The sequence below is a fragment of the Coffea arabica genome, chromosome 8e, assembly GCF_036785885.1.
Source record: "Coffea arabica cultivar ET-39 chromosome 8e, Coffea Arabica ET-39 HiFi, whole genome shotgun sequence".
NCBI lineage: Eukaryota > Viridiplantae > Streptophyta > Magnoliopsida > Gentianales > Rubiaceae > Coffea > Coffea arabica.
This window is the reverse complement of record NC_092324.1, coordinates 2670567-2683201: the sequence shown is the minus strand read 5'-3', so window position 1 is coordinate 2683201 and position 12635 is coordinate 2670567. Positions and strand designations below refer to the sequence as shown.

The 12635-nt window shown below is 38.7% G+C and overlaps 2 protein-coding genes across 2 annotated transcripts; both read left to right on the top strand.

Annotated features, from left to right (window-relative positions):
- Nucleotides 1–425: 425 nt before the first annotated feature.
- On the top strand, nucleotides 426–1481 carry LOC113703818 (carboxylesterase 20-like). The gene has a single exon (XM_027225298.1). The coding sequence runs from the start codon at nucleotides 426–428 to the stop codon at nucleotides 1479–1481; it is 1056 nt and encodes a 351-aa protein (XP_027081099.1).
- Nucleotides 1482–11439: 9958 nt separating this feature from the next.
- LOC113703816 (uncharacterized) lies at nucleotides 11440–12635 on the top strand. Its single transcript, XM_027225297.1, has 2 exons — nucleotides 11440–11831; nucleotides 11927–12635. The coding sequence occupies exons 1-2, from the start codon at nucleotides 11440–11442 to the stop codon at nucleotides 12633–12635; spliced, it is 1101 nt and encodes a 366-aa protein (XP_027081098.1).

The window sequence follows — 12635 nt, the reverse complement described above, 5'->3', positions numbered from 1 at the left end:
CTTGATTAAACTGGTTGAGTGCTTGAGTAATTACTATTGATGCTCGAGAATTCAACTAGTTACGCAGAATGAGTAGATTGAGTTTGCTAAGTTGTTGACCAAGCCGGTCGCGTCGTCCATACCCCTATGTTGGACAAACAATCCTCTGTGCAATTAAATTGAACGCAGAGGTGGTTGGCTGGATACATCCAAGTATAAACCAATTAAAAGAAAGAAGAAAATTGGACCCATCAAGAAGATAATTCAGACGTCATTTTCTTGCGCTTTTATGAGCTTCTTGTGTCTGCCTTTTCAACCCAGCTCATGACGTACTAAATTATATTGATAAACAACGTGCGGCAACGGATGAATTTCAAGGAACTAGCGAAATGACCCTTTAACCTTTCTTTCTGTGCACTTCCAAGTCTTCAAATACCGTCAAACTCATGAACGCTGGCTCCAAAGCTGACACCAAAAGGCAGTCAAAATTCTCATCTCTTATGGCTGATCCAATTGCAGCAATTTCATTCGCTGATCCTCATGCTGATCCCTATGGCCATATGGGCTTAGTCCGGAACCCCGACGGCTCAGTGACGCGTCAATTTGAACATCCAAAAACACCCGTCTCCTCCTATGATGGCAGCCCTATCCTTCTTGTCAAAGATGTCCCCATTAACCAATCCAAGAACACTGGCGCCCGTATATTCCTACCGAAAGAAGCACTTGAATCCTTCCCAGGCAGGAAACTTCCGCTCCTGATTTACTTTCACAGTGGAGGATTCGTGATTTTAAGCGTGGCCACGACCGGTTTTGATGATTTTCATAGAGCTTTAGCTACTGAGGTCCCGTTTGTAGTCGTATCAATCGAGCATCGTCTTGCTCCCGAGCACAGGCTGCCGGCAGCCTACGAAGATTGCTTGGAAGCTTTGCACTGGATCAAGAATTCACAAGACGAATGGTTGGAAAAGTATGCAGATTTATCAAACAGTTTCCTCATGGGCAGCAGTTCAGGGGGAAACATTGCCTATCATGTTGGTTTGAGTGCATCTTCATGCGTTGATGATCTTAAGCCTTTGAATATTAAAGGGTTGATTTTGCACCAAGCATTTTTTGGTGGCAACAAGAGGACAGAATCGGAGTTGAGGGCTCTGAATGACACATTTATACCGCCCTGTGTTACTGATGTCTTGTGGGAACTTTCATTGCCCGTAGGTGCTGACCGAGATCATGAATTTTCTAATCCAGTTTTGAGCATCAAACCTGGACAATTCGATCAGATTAAAGCTTTAGGATGGAAGATTTTAATGGCAGGATATGAAAATGATGCATTGTTTGATCGCCAATTTGAGATTGCCAAAATGTTAGAAGGCGAGGGTGTTCCCGTGGTGACTAATTTTGTTGAAGGAGGTTATCATGGAATTGACATGTTTGAGTCTACCAAAACTAAAGTCCTTTGTGAGGTTGTGAAGGAGTTTATAATCTCCTTTGTGACAACAGCTTAGACAACTGTGTCAGAGGTTTTTACCAGGATGAATATTTATCCAAATGAACAATGATGTTAAATCTTTGTACTTCTCAACATGTTGCTCAATTTCTTGCAAGTTTCATAAATGGAAATCAATAATGTTGATTAATTATGTGATGTTCTTGGCACCTAGTCTTGTCACATACTGGTTCAGAATGGTTTAAGAATTAATAATGCTTAACTCGATAAAAACTCATTTAGTACAGGCATATATGTCATGGATGCCACAGTATCGGTCTTCTTCTGATCTGATTGAAGGTAATTGGTGATTTTTATGTGTTATTATCTATATGTGTGTAGTTTGTAGTGTCTCTTAAAACTAATTCTACAATTAAGAGAAATTAAAAAAAAAATAAAATCTAACAATACTATACTGATAGTCAAATATAGAGGTGGCAAGACTTCCAAGTTTATCCATACCTAAAGATATGAAAAAGACGTCAACATATTCTTAAAGTGCATTATAACAATATTGTGCCCTCACCCAAAAAAATTTTTTTTGGGGAGGAGGGGGGAGGGGGGAGTTCTTCACAACTATTGTTATATGCCAGTATTCTTTTTTTTTTTTTAAAACGATAGATATTTTTATTAATAAAATCTTACAGTATTTGAGCAACGGTCCAAAAAACTATTGTTATATGCCAGTATTCGTAGGAGAGAAATGTATTAGCCGGTATTGAAAGTTTTTAGTTGTAGTCGTGTCAAAAACTAAAAATTCGAAGACCAATAATTGCATGATTGATAGTAGATAATTCGTTTTTTCAGAAATTGATAATTGCATGATTGATAGTTGTCGTAGAGAAGGATGTCGTTATTGCTGGCTATACAGGGAGTTACATAAGTGAAGAGGCAAAATCAGAAAAAAAAAAAAGAGACAAAATCAGATCTTAGATATAATTTAGGGCAAATTCCACTTTACCCCCCTGTGGTTTATCATTTTTTCACATAACCCCCCTATGGTTTCAAAAGCTATACATAACCCCCTTATGGTTTGGATTAAAGTGTCAAAGTAACGGAAATAGTCACTTGTAACGGCGTCACCTAAAATGTCAAAAATACCCTTATGTAAGGTTGAAATTTATGTATTAACCAAGGGGGGTTATGTGTATGTTTTGAAAATCATAAGGGGGTTATATGGTAAAGTATTAAACCATAGGGGGGTTATATGGTAAAATATAAAAATCATAGGGGGTTAATGTGTCATGTATTTATAAGGGTAATTTTGACATTTTTAGAAGTTCCGTTACGAGTGACTATTTCCGTTACTTTGACACTTTAATCCAAACCATGAGGGGGTTATGTATAGCTTTTGAAACCATAGGGGGGTTATGTAAAAAAACGCTAAACTACAGGGGGGTAAAATGTAATTTACCCTATAATTTATATAACCCAAAATTGACCCAACCATGGAGATGAAATATATAAATCAAGGGACCTCCTATGTCTATTCTACAAAATTATTGAAATCGATTCTTTGTACTGAAGATTTAGTTTTACAAATGTCTTCAAAATGCTTGCTATTCTCACAAGCCAATAACACTTTTTCATAGGTATTAAATGGTTCCATCAAACTCCTATCATTTATATCTTGAATTAATACAAGCAATTATTGTTTTTGTTGCTTTGGAAGATTAAATAAACCCACGTGTTTACATGAAAAGAAAATTTGCTAGCAAAATGCTTTTTAGAGCGTTTTTATCATTATTTTGATTACTTTCTCACAAGTTAGCAAAAAAAGAAAAAAAGAAAATGGAAGTGACGGATTACGTCCCATGAAATATATATATATATATATATTTTTTTTGGGATAATTTCAAAAACCTTTCCGGAGGTTTACGACAATGTCATTTGACACCTCTAAACTTTAAGAAATCTCACATATTTCCCATAATTTTCAACTTTTTATAACTTTATCAGCCCATTTTAAAAGATACTATGATTTAAGAGCTCATTTTGGGAGAGATAAAATATTTATATTCCAAAATTACACTTTTTTGTGGACCTTTAGTTTTCATAATAAACCAAGTTAAATCCTTAAGAATTACAACATATTAATTAGGTTGAAAGACCTTTTGCAATTTTTGAAGTCATCAGTCTAGACAAGGGAATCCAAAAGAAAAAATTATTATAATTAGAAAAAAGTAACATTTTGTGCCTTGAAAGTACCTCAAATTAGTTTCTAAATGTATTGTTAATAATTTATCTTTCTCTTGTTGTCAAGCCATCAATTTGGAAAAAAGTGTTAGAATACTAAAAAAATTCTAAATTCATCTAAAAATACATTGAAATAAAGAAAGTTCGTGTTATGTTTTCAAAAACACCTCAAATGAGTTTGTAAATATAATTTTAGAAAGTTGTGTCTGTCTCTGATATTCAAGTCATTGGTCTATGGTGGCTGTCAAACTACCAAAAATAAAATTTATATCAAGACTTACTACCAAAACTGAACGAGTATAGTGGTGAGTAGGGTCGTCTCCTCAGGGAGCCGGTAGATTTATCACACACAGATAATTTGGGGGTTTTAGGAGGGAAGACAAAAGCACAAATAGAGGAGGTAAGATTACTGAATTTAAAACTCACAAGCAGTGCAGTAACTAAAGAATATAATTAACAATTAATTGACACAACCTAGTCAAGGAGATAATCTCGGCACCGGCTTATGCAATTGATCATGGATAACAGGAATAATTCACACGTTCGCAAATAAATTGATTCTAGCAATTTAGTAACCGCCAAACTACCAATCTCTCCTTAATTATATGGTAGTCTAGAGACGCTCTTAAACTACCCCCTTGTAAAATAGATAACTCCAGAAACGCTCAAAAGATTTAATCTATTCACAGTTTTAGGAATTAGAGAGACCCAATTCTAGTTAACAAACACATATGCGGGTTTATTTAAACTAGATTAACAAACCACTTGCGAGGCGATTAAATTGTGCCGCTTGCCACTAATTTTAAGACAATCAAGTGATACACACCCTCGTCTTAATTGGCAGTGTACTATTTAGACTATTGAACAACTGGCCACATTGATCCAAAAGATCCAAACAATAATAGGATATTAAAACAAAGAATAATTAAATACCCACGAACGCAAAATTTAAAATAGAGCAAAACAATTAAAACGATCTCACAATTGATCGTGAACCGAGTTTTGATTATTCCTCAACTAGATACAGGAATTTAGCCTGACTTCATGCCGTTGACGCAATCCAAAGCTTTAATGGAATTTTGTTGATGAAAAGAAAGTAGAATGACTAATGTCTAACTCACGTTAAGAAGAAGAGAAAAGACAAAAGACGGCCAAATCCTAGTCTATTGCTGTCCTCTTTAAAGTTTCGCCGCCGCCTCCTTTTTGCCAATTGAGAGTTTATTTCCATCAAGGATAGCTTCCTTATTTTCCTCCCTGAGTTGTTGCCAATGGTATTCTCTGAAGATGTTTCCTAATCCCACGCAGCTTCAAAACACGTCTCCCAAGAATAGCGGCAGCTTTCAAGGATAAGTCCCGCGGTCCGTCTTTTGGACGTAACTCTACGGTCTCTGACATGGGCACACTCTGGAATGAATAGTCTTTTGGAAATTGGCCTCTTTTCACCACTTTCGACACTTATCGCCTGTAACAGACACCGATACCAATTATGAGCAGAAACTCATTACTCTGGACAATAAGTGGCCAAAATCAAGACCAAACACCATCAAATAAAATGCACAATTATCTCACTATCAAATCCCCCCACACCAAGACAATGCTTGTCCTCAAGCATCTCAAATCTCAGAGATACAAGTACAGCTACACACGTGCAGCAGTTCAACCGTGCGAGCTCAAGTGTCCCATCCTCCTAACAATGTCATCAAATTCAGAAATTTCAAGACTTAACTCTCTCTTATAGAATGGTATATGATTACTCACCACTCCGACATGAGGCACAAAAGGTCACTCTCACCACACTATAAAATGATGTTACCATATGTTTGCTAATATATCACATTGTCACCACTAAAACCAAATTTAATACAAAAATCAAAAGGGTCTTGAAACGGGTTGTAATGGTGTTCAGGCACGGATTGGATCAAATAGGTAATTTAGGCTTATTATGTCAAAGGCAATACCGTTGACCCACTGCATGAATTCCAATTGCCTTCTTCATTCCAATGATCTTTTCAAAGCATACCTATAAATTTTTCAAAAATTAGCAAGTGCAAATACAACCAAGAACTTCATCCACTTATCCCAACAGAACACATATTGATAAAAGTACTTCAAAACTCTTTTGTTTCTTCCCTTTTTTTTTTCTTTTTATTTTTCTTTGTGTGTTCCTTTTCTTCTCTTTCTCTTTTTTTTTCTTTTGTCCTTTTCAAGTGCGCACAACTACATGGAAATATAGACACTCTTGCTAACTTCAATCATCCCCTTTTAATCCAATTCGAAATCATCATGCACGGAAATCAAGGCATTCCTTTGACACGGGGTTAGAAATAAAGAGGGTTCAAACACAAAGGATTTAGGAGTGACAAATGAGCTATTAAACAACAAAAAGGTTTAGGCTCAACCATGGTCAACTAGGGGAGATCTGATTAGGGTTGATTTTTAGAAAGTAAAAAAAAATGGTTAACCTAAGTGCCCTTATCAATTTAATGCATCAAATTCAGGAATGTGGTCTTGACATGCATAACGAAGCAAGTTCTAAAATAATCAAATCATGTGTGATATCACTTAATGAAAGAAAATGGAACAGTTATCAATGCAACGCTCATTGACTCGACAGCTTACAACAGGATATTAATAGCCAAGTCTTGCAAACGTCATCATTCAATTCCATTATTAAGAAGATAAGACATTCAACCACATAAAATCATTGCTCATGCATGTAGAGTAATTGCAATCATCATCATAGCATCAAGTTCTAGACATTTCAACTGAAGCCAAACTAATTCATCACATATATTTTTTTGTAACTTTTTCTGATTATTTCGATCTTTTTGTTAACCATTTTTTTTTTATTAACAGTCCTAAAGAGCTAAAACTATCTAACAAACCTAAAGACTAAAGAGCTAGAACTACTCCCCCCACACCAGAAATTTACATTGTCCTCAATGGAGCAAAGAAAAACAGCCAGCAAAAAGACAAGAATAGGAGCTTCCCTGAAGGCCAACGAGGGCACGACAGCAATAAGGGGAAGGAGGATGAGGCGGCCAAAAATTAATGTGAGCAAAGAAGACCGCCAGATTTTCGGTCTGAATAGTAGCATGGACCTGCAAGGCTGCGAGACGGTCATCCAGACATTCAACCCAACTGCCCAAGTCATGAATCGAATCCTGCAGAGTATGGAACTGGGTGTCCCAAGAGGATGGAGCAGCGGAGAAGGAAGGACCTACCTGACCAGCCTCCGAGGTGGGCGCAGTAGGTGGAACTCGGGGTTGGGGCACACCCTCTCCAGGAGGTGTGAGCTGATAGGCCTCCCCCACCTTGCGAATGACGCCCATCCGCTCCAAACTGCGCAGGTCCAAAGGCTCAAGCTCGCGAGCCCGGTGAGCTTATGGTTAGGGGTGGCAATTGGTTCCGTTTTGGGTTGACGGGTCGGGTTGAGATCCGGGTATAACAAAAAATTCGCTGACCTGAACCTGACCCGCTAACTCGAAACGGGTCAGAAAACCTGACACGAACCCGAAATTTCAGGTTGGCGGGTCGACTCGAAATGACCCGAAACTTAATTTTAATTTATTAATTTACCACTGTAATTTCTAATAAAATCAATTTCGTACAAGACTAATTACATAATCAAGTAATACAAATTTAAATAAATAATGCCAAACCAAATCTAAAATAAATTAAAATATCGTAAAAGTGTTTTATCCCAAATCAAATATAAAATAAATTAAAACAGTATAAAAATAAAAATTAATATAATACATTATTTATCCAAATATAATAATTTCAACTTAACACAAGTTAAATAAATTCATTTAGGATTAAGTGATTAATGTCTTTGGAAAAAAAGAATAACTTAGTTTAGTTAGATAAAATAATTTTTATATTTATTAAATTATTTTTAATTCGTAAACGGGTTATCGGGTCATATCAGATCACCCACGGGTTGACCCGAATTCGACCCGTTTTCTTTTCGGGTCCATCGGCTTCGACCCGATTCTGACTCGAATCCGCGAAACCTCAATCCAAACCCATTAATTTCGTGTTAGATTCGTGTCGTGTTTTCAAATCGTATCGAAAATTGCCACCTCTACTTAGGGTCCTTATCAAGGTCAAACACTTCCAAGCAGACGGCCAAGTGTGTGATGAATGAGCCCATAATCAAGGGTTTATGGCGCTTGCGGAGGACGGACTGCAACTGAGAGGCTACCCAACAGCCAAAGTTGACCTGGACCTTGTTACGCATGCACCAGAGGAAATAAAATTCAGCCTTGGCGAGAGTGCCGGAGGAATCTTTCCGGCCCGAGAAGTTATAGGCCAGAAACCTGTGAATGACCTTCAACACTGGATCCTTAAGATAGGAGGTCTTGGACTGATTCGGATCGTAGAATTGAGTGTCTGTGGACCACTCCCTTCAGATCTCGATACAATTGCTAGCAAAGGAGTGGGTGAAGTCGCATGCACTATTGATAGATGTGTCGGAGGAGAAAGTGTCCTCACTCACAAACCCCAAGATTAGGTTGAACTCATTAATGGAATGTGCCTGTGGGGTACCCCGTAACCTATATTTAACCACCCCCGGTGTATCTAATGCTAGAGAATTAGATTTCTCAAATTCGAAAGTGGCATAAAACTCATAACAGAACTCCTCGTACGAGGGGTAGTCAATAACCAGAAACTGTTCCCACCCAATGGCAGAGAACAATTGCTCCACTTTTCTAGCAATGTTCAACTGGTCTAGAGTCGGGGGATGAAAATATTTGCATGGGGCAAACAGACGGACCACCAAGGAGCTCAACCGTTCCTTTTGCTCAGGTGTGAGGTCCTTTAGAAGTTCCCCCCACGCCCTAGGAGACAGAGCACTTCTAGAAAGACCCAATCAGGACCTAGTAGGAGGTTGAATCGGGGCCCGCCTCTTACGAGTGTTGGAACTCGATGCCTCAGATGGAGTGGCTTTTTTCGGAGCCATGTAGGGGCAAAGATGTCAATTACAAAGGTACAGAACCGACAAGAAAACACCAAATGGAGACAAATGACAGCACCCATAGTCAACAGTCAACAACAAATGACAGTGCAGAAACAAGGATACCCTACTGGCATCACTTTGTCAAAGAAAAGTAAAGAATGGCAGACAAAATACTCCAAAAATGCAATCAACACTCAATCTGTACCCAGCAACTAGAAATCACCAAGCCACGTGGGTCAAAGCACAGACCCACCACAACCAAAACAAAAACCCACAAATATTACAAATGCGGGGCGATGAGCACAAGTAAACATCCCAGGGGTTCGTCAATTGCGGCCCAAGTAAGAAGATAAAATTCAACAGAAAAACTCCAAAGTATAGGCACCAATGGCAAATAGAGAGTAGTTAGGGTTACCACTTGGCAAACCCACGGGGAACAACCATGGCGAGCGGATTATATAGTGCAAGAGTAGGTGCGGTAGGTGCGGTGGATTTCAAATGGCACTATTAAACAATCCAAACAACTAGCGCCATTGTTAAATGCCTATTAAACAATGCCTATTAAATGATTAAAACAAGAGACCATTTTAATTATTTTGCTCTATTTTAAATTCCGCGTTCGTCGGTATTTAATTATTCTTTATTTTAATAGCCTATTATTGTTTGGATCTTTTGGATCAATGTGGCCAATTGTTCAATAGTTTGAATAGTACACTGCCAATTAAGACGAGGGTGCGTATCACTTGATTGTCTTAAAGTTAGTGGCAAGCAACACAATTTAATCGCCTCGCAAGTGGTTTAATCGGTGCCATAGGAATGGCTAATTTAGTTTAAATAAACCCGCATGTGTGTTTGTTAACTAGAATTGGGTCTCTCTAATTCCTAAATCTGTGAATAGATTAAATCTTTCGAGCGTCTTTGGGGTTATCTATTTTACAAGGGGGTAGTTTAAGAGTGTCTCTAAACTACTATATAATTAAGGAGAGATTGGTAGTTTGGCGGTTGCTAAATTGCTAGAATCAATTTATTTGCGAACATGTGAATTATTCCTGTTATCTATGATCAATTGCATGAGCCGGTGTCGAGATTATCTCCTTGACTAGGTTGTGTCAATTAATTGTTAATTATATTTTTTAGTTACTGCACTGCTTGTGAGTTTTAAATTCAGTAATCTTAGCTTCTCTATTTGTGCTTTTGTCTTCCCTCCTAAAACCCCCAAATTATCTGTGTGATAAATCTACCGGATTCTTGAGGAGACGATCCTACTCACCACTATACTCGTTTAGTTTTGGTAGTAGGTCTTGATATAAATTTTATTTTTGATAGTTTGACAGCCACCAAATTTTGACGCCATTGCCGAGGACCTGGTGTTTGAAGTGATTTATTGCACAGGCTTGTTTAGCCTCTATTTATGCCTCAATCTTCCAGTACACGAAGACTCGAGTTTGACCCAAAAATCGAGAAAATCGTAAGGAGATTGACGAAGGAGACTAAGTTGCAAAAGCAACATGCTTCAGCGGCACTATCCCCCGGAGTTGAACAAAATTTTGACTTTGGTGATTCATCAGTTGAACTGGAGACAGACTTGACTGGACCCAACAAAATAATTGCAACCCAAAGGACTTTAAGGGAACTTGCAACTCCGAACGTTAACCAACAACCTCTGTGCATTACGTATCCTGACACTGAGGAGCCTTTTGAATTAAAATTTGGGTTGATTCACTTATTGCCTACTTTTCGTGGTATTGCAGGAGAGAACCCACACAAACACTTGAAAAAATTTCATGTAGTGTGTTCAACCATGAAATCTCAGGAAGTTACGGAGGAACAAATCAAGCTGCGTGCGTTCTCCTTTTCCTTAGCAGACAAGGCTAAGGACTGGTTGTTCTACTTGCCATTGGGGTCCATCATTACTTGGTAGGGACTGAAACGACAGTTCCTTGAGAAGTTCTTCCCAGCTTCTAGAACCGCCAACATCAAAAAGGAGATATGTGGAGTGTAGGCAGACCAATGAAGAAATTCTCTACGAATATTGGGAGCGATTCAACCAGCTGTGTGCTAATTACCCACACCTTCAGATCCCTGACCAACTGTTGATCCAGTACTTTTACGAGGGACTGCTACCCATGGATAGAAGCATGGTAGATGCAGCGAGTGGCGGTACTTTAGTAAATATGACAACAGATAAAGCCAAACGGCTGATCTCTAACATGGCTGAGAACTCTCAACAGTTTGGAGTCAGATCAAAGTGAGTGACTAGAAGGGTCAATGAGGTGAATCATTCTGACCTCGCGAATAAATTAACTTTACTAACTGCTCTGGTTCGTCAGATGGCAGTAGGGCATTTACATGCAGCTAAAGCATGCGGGATAAGTGCTGCCCCTGAACATGCGACTGATATGTGCCCAACCCTTCAAGAAGACTCTCACGAGCAAGCCAGCACCATGGGAGGTCTGCCTGGACCACCCCAAAGGAGGAATGACCAATATGCGCCCACATACAATGGCGGAACCACCCCAACTTCAACTATGCTCCAAAACCCTCGAGTTTCCAACGACCATTCCAGCAGAGACCACCAGTACAGCAACCATTCGCGTCTAATTCAGGGGTGTCCCTTGAAGATATGGTCAAATCACTAGCCAATAGCACATGTCAAATGCAGTAGGACTCACAGAGATTTCAATAAGAGACTCGCGCCAGCATTCAAAATTTGGAAGCGCAAATGTCACAACTAGCGTCTTCAATGAGTAACCTTGAAAATGGTAAATGAAAGTTACCATCTCAAGTAATTCCCAATCCAAAGGAGAACGCAAGTACAATGCTTCTACGAAGTGGCAAGAAGGTGCAGTTCTCAAAATCAGAAGCAGCAGGAGTGGAGGATGACCAAGTATCCGGGGAGCTTGAGAAGGAAAAAGTAAGCACCCCGCCAGATGTTCCTAAAACCTTTGACATTAACTCTCCGTTTCCTGGCAGGTTGGCTAAAGCCAAAAAAGAGGACTCAGTGAAGGAGATCTTGGACACCTTTAGGAAAGTGAAAATCAACATCCCTTTGCTTGATGCGATTCGGCAATTACCAAAATATGCAAAGTTTCTGAAGGGGTTGTGCACTAACCGAAACAAGTTGAATGTTCAAGACAAACTAAAGGTCGGTGAAAATGTATTAGCAGTCCTTCAAAGAAAGTTACCGCAAAAATGCAAGGATCCAGATATGTTCAGATACCATGCATCATAGGCTAGAAGAGGATAGAAAGAGGTATGCTTGATCTAGAAGCATCTATTAACATTATACCTCTGTCAATATTTAGGACCTTAAATTTAGAACCTCTAAAAGAGACAAGGGTAGTAATTCAACTAACTGATAGGTCAAATGTTTATTCTGAGGGTGTAGTTGAAGACGTCTTAGTAAAAGTTAATGAGTTTATCTTTCCAACTGACTTCTATATTGTTGACATGAATGATGATACCTCAGTTAATTCAGCTGTACTTCTTCTGGGTAGATCATTCATGAGTACTGCTAGAATAAAGATAGATGTACATGAAGGTACCCTGTCTGTAAAATTTGACGGGAAGACAATTACTTTTAACATTTTTGATGTGATGAAATACCTAGATGATACTGAGTCTATTAATTATTTTTGTGTTACTAATTCCATTGTGCAAGATCATTTTGAGCAGAATCTTATGGCGGACAAGCTGAAATTTATGTTACAACAGAGCAAGATGAATGAAGAGGTGGAAAGCGTGGATGATGAGGATACTGTAGAAGTAATTATGTCACTACATTCACTTCCTGCATTTCCTGACAGGTCAGTAGACGCATTTTTATCATTGCTTATTTCTAATGAGAGAATTTTACCCTCTGTTGAACAGGCACCAGAGTTGGAATTGAAGGAATTGCCAAAGCACTTGAAGTATGTTTATCTAGGAGATCATAACACTCTGCCGGTCATCATTGTGAGTGATCTGACAGCAGTACAAGAAAAAAAAACTCTGACGAGTGTTGCGAGAGTTTAA

Bases quoted from the DNA above. Each gene is read 5' to 3' on its own strand.
- LOC113703818 (XM_027225298.1), top strand. From the start codon at position 426: ATGAACGCTGGCTCCAAAGCTGACACCAAAAGGCAGTCAAAATTCTCA.
- LOC113703816 (XM_027225297.1), top strand. From the start codon at position 11,440: ATGCTTCTACGAAGTGGCAAGAAGGTGCAGTTCTCAAAATCAGAAGCA. The intron at 11,832-11,926 runs GTTCAGATACCA...GTCAATATTTAG, and splicing joins AAATGCAAGGATCCAGATAT to GACCTTAAATTTAGAACCTC.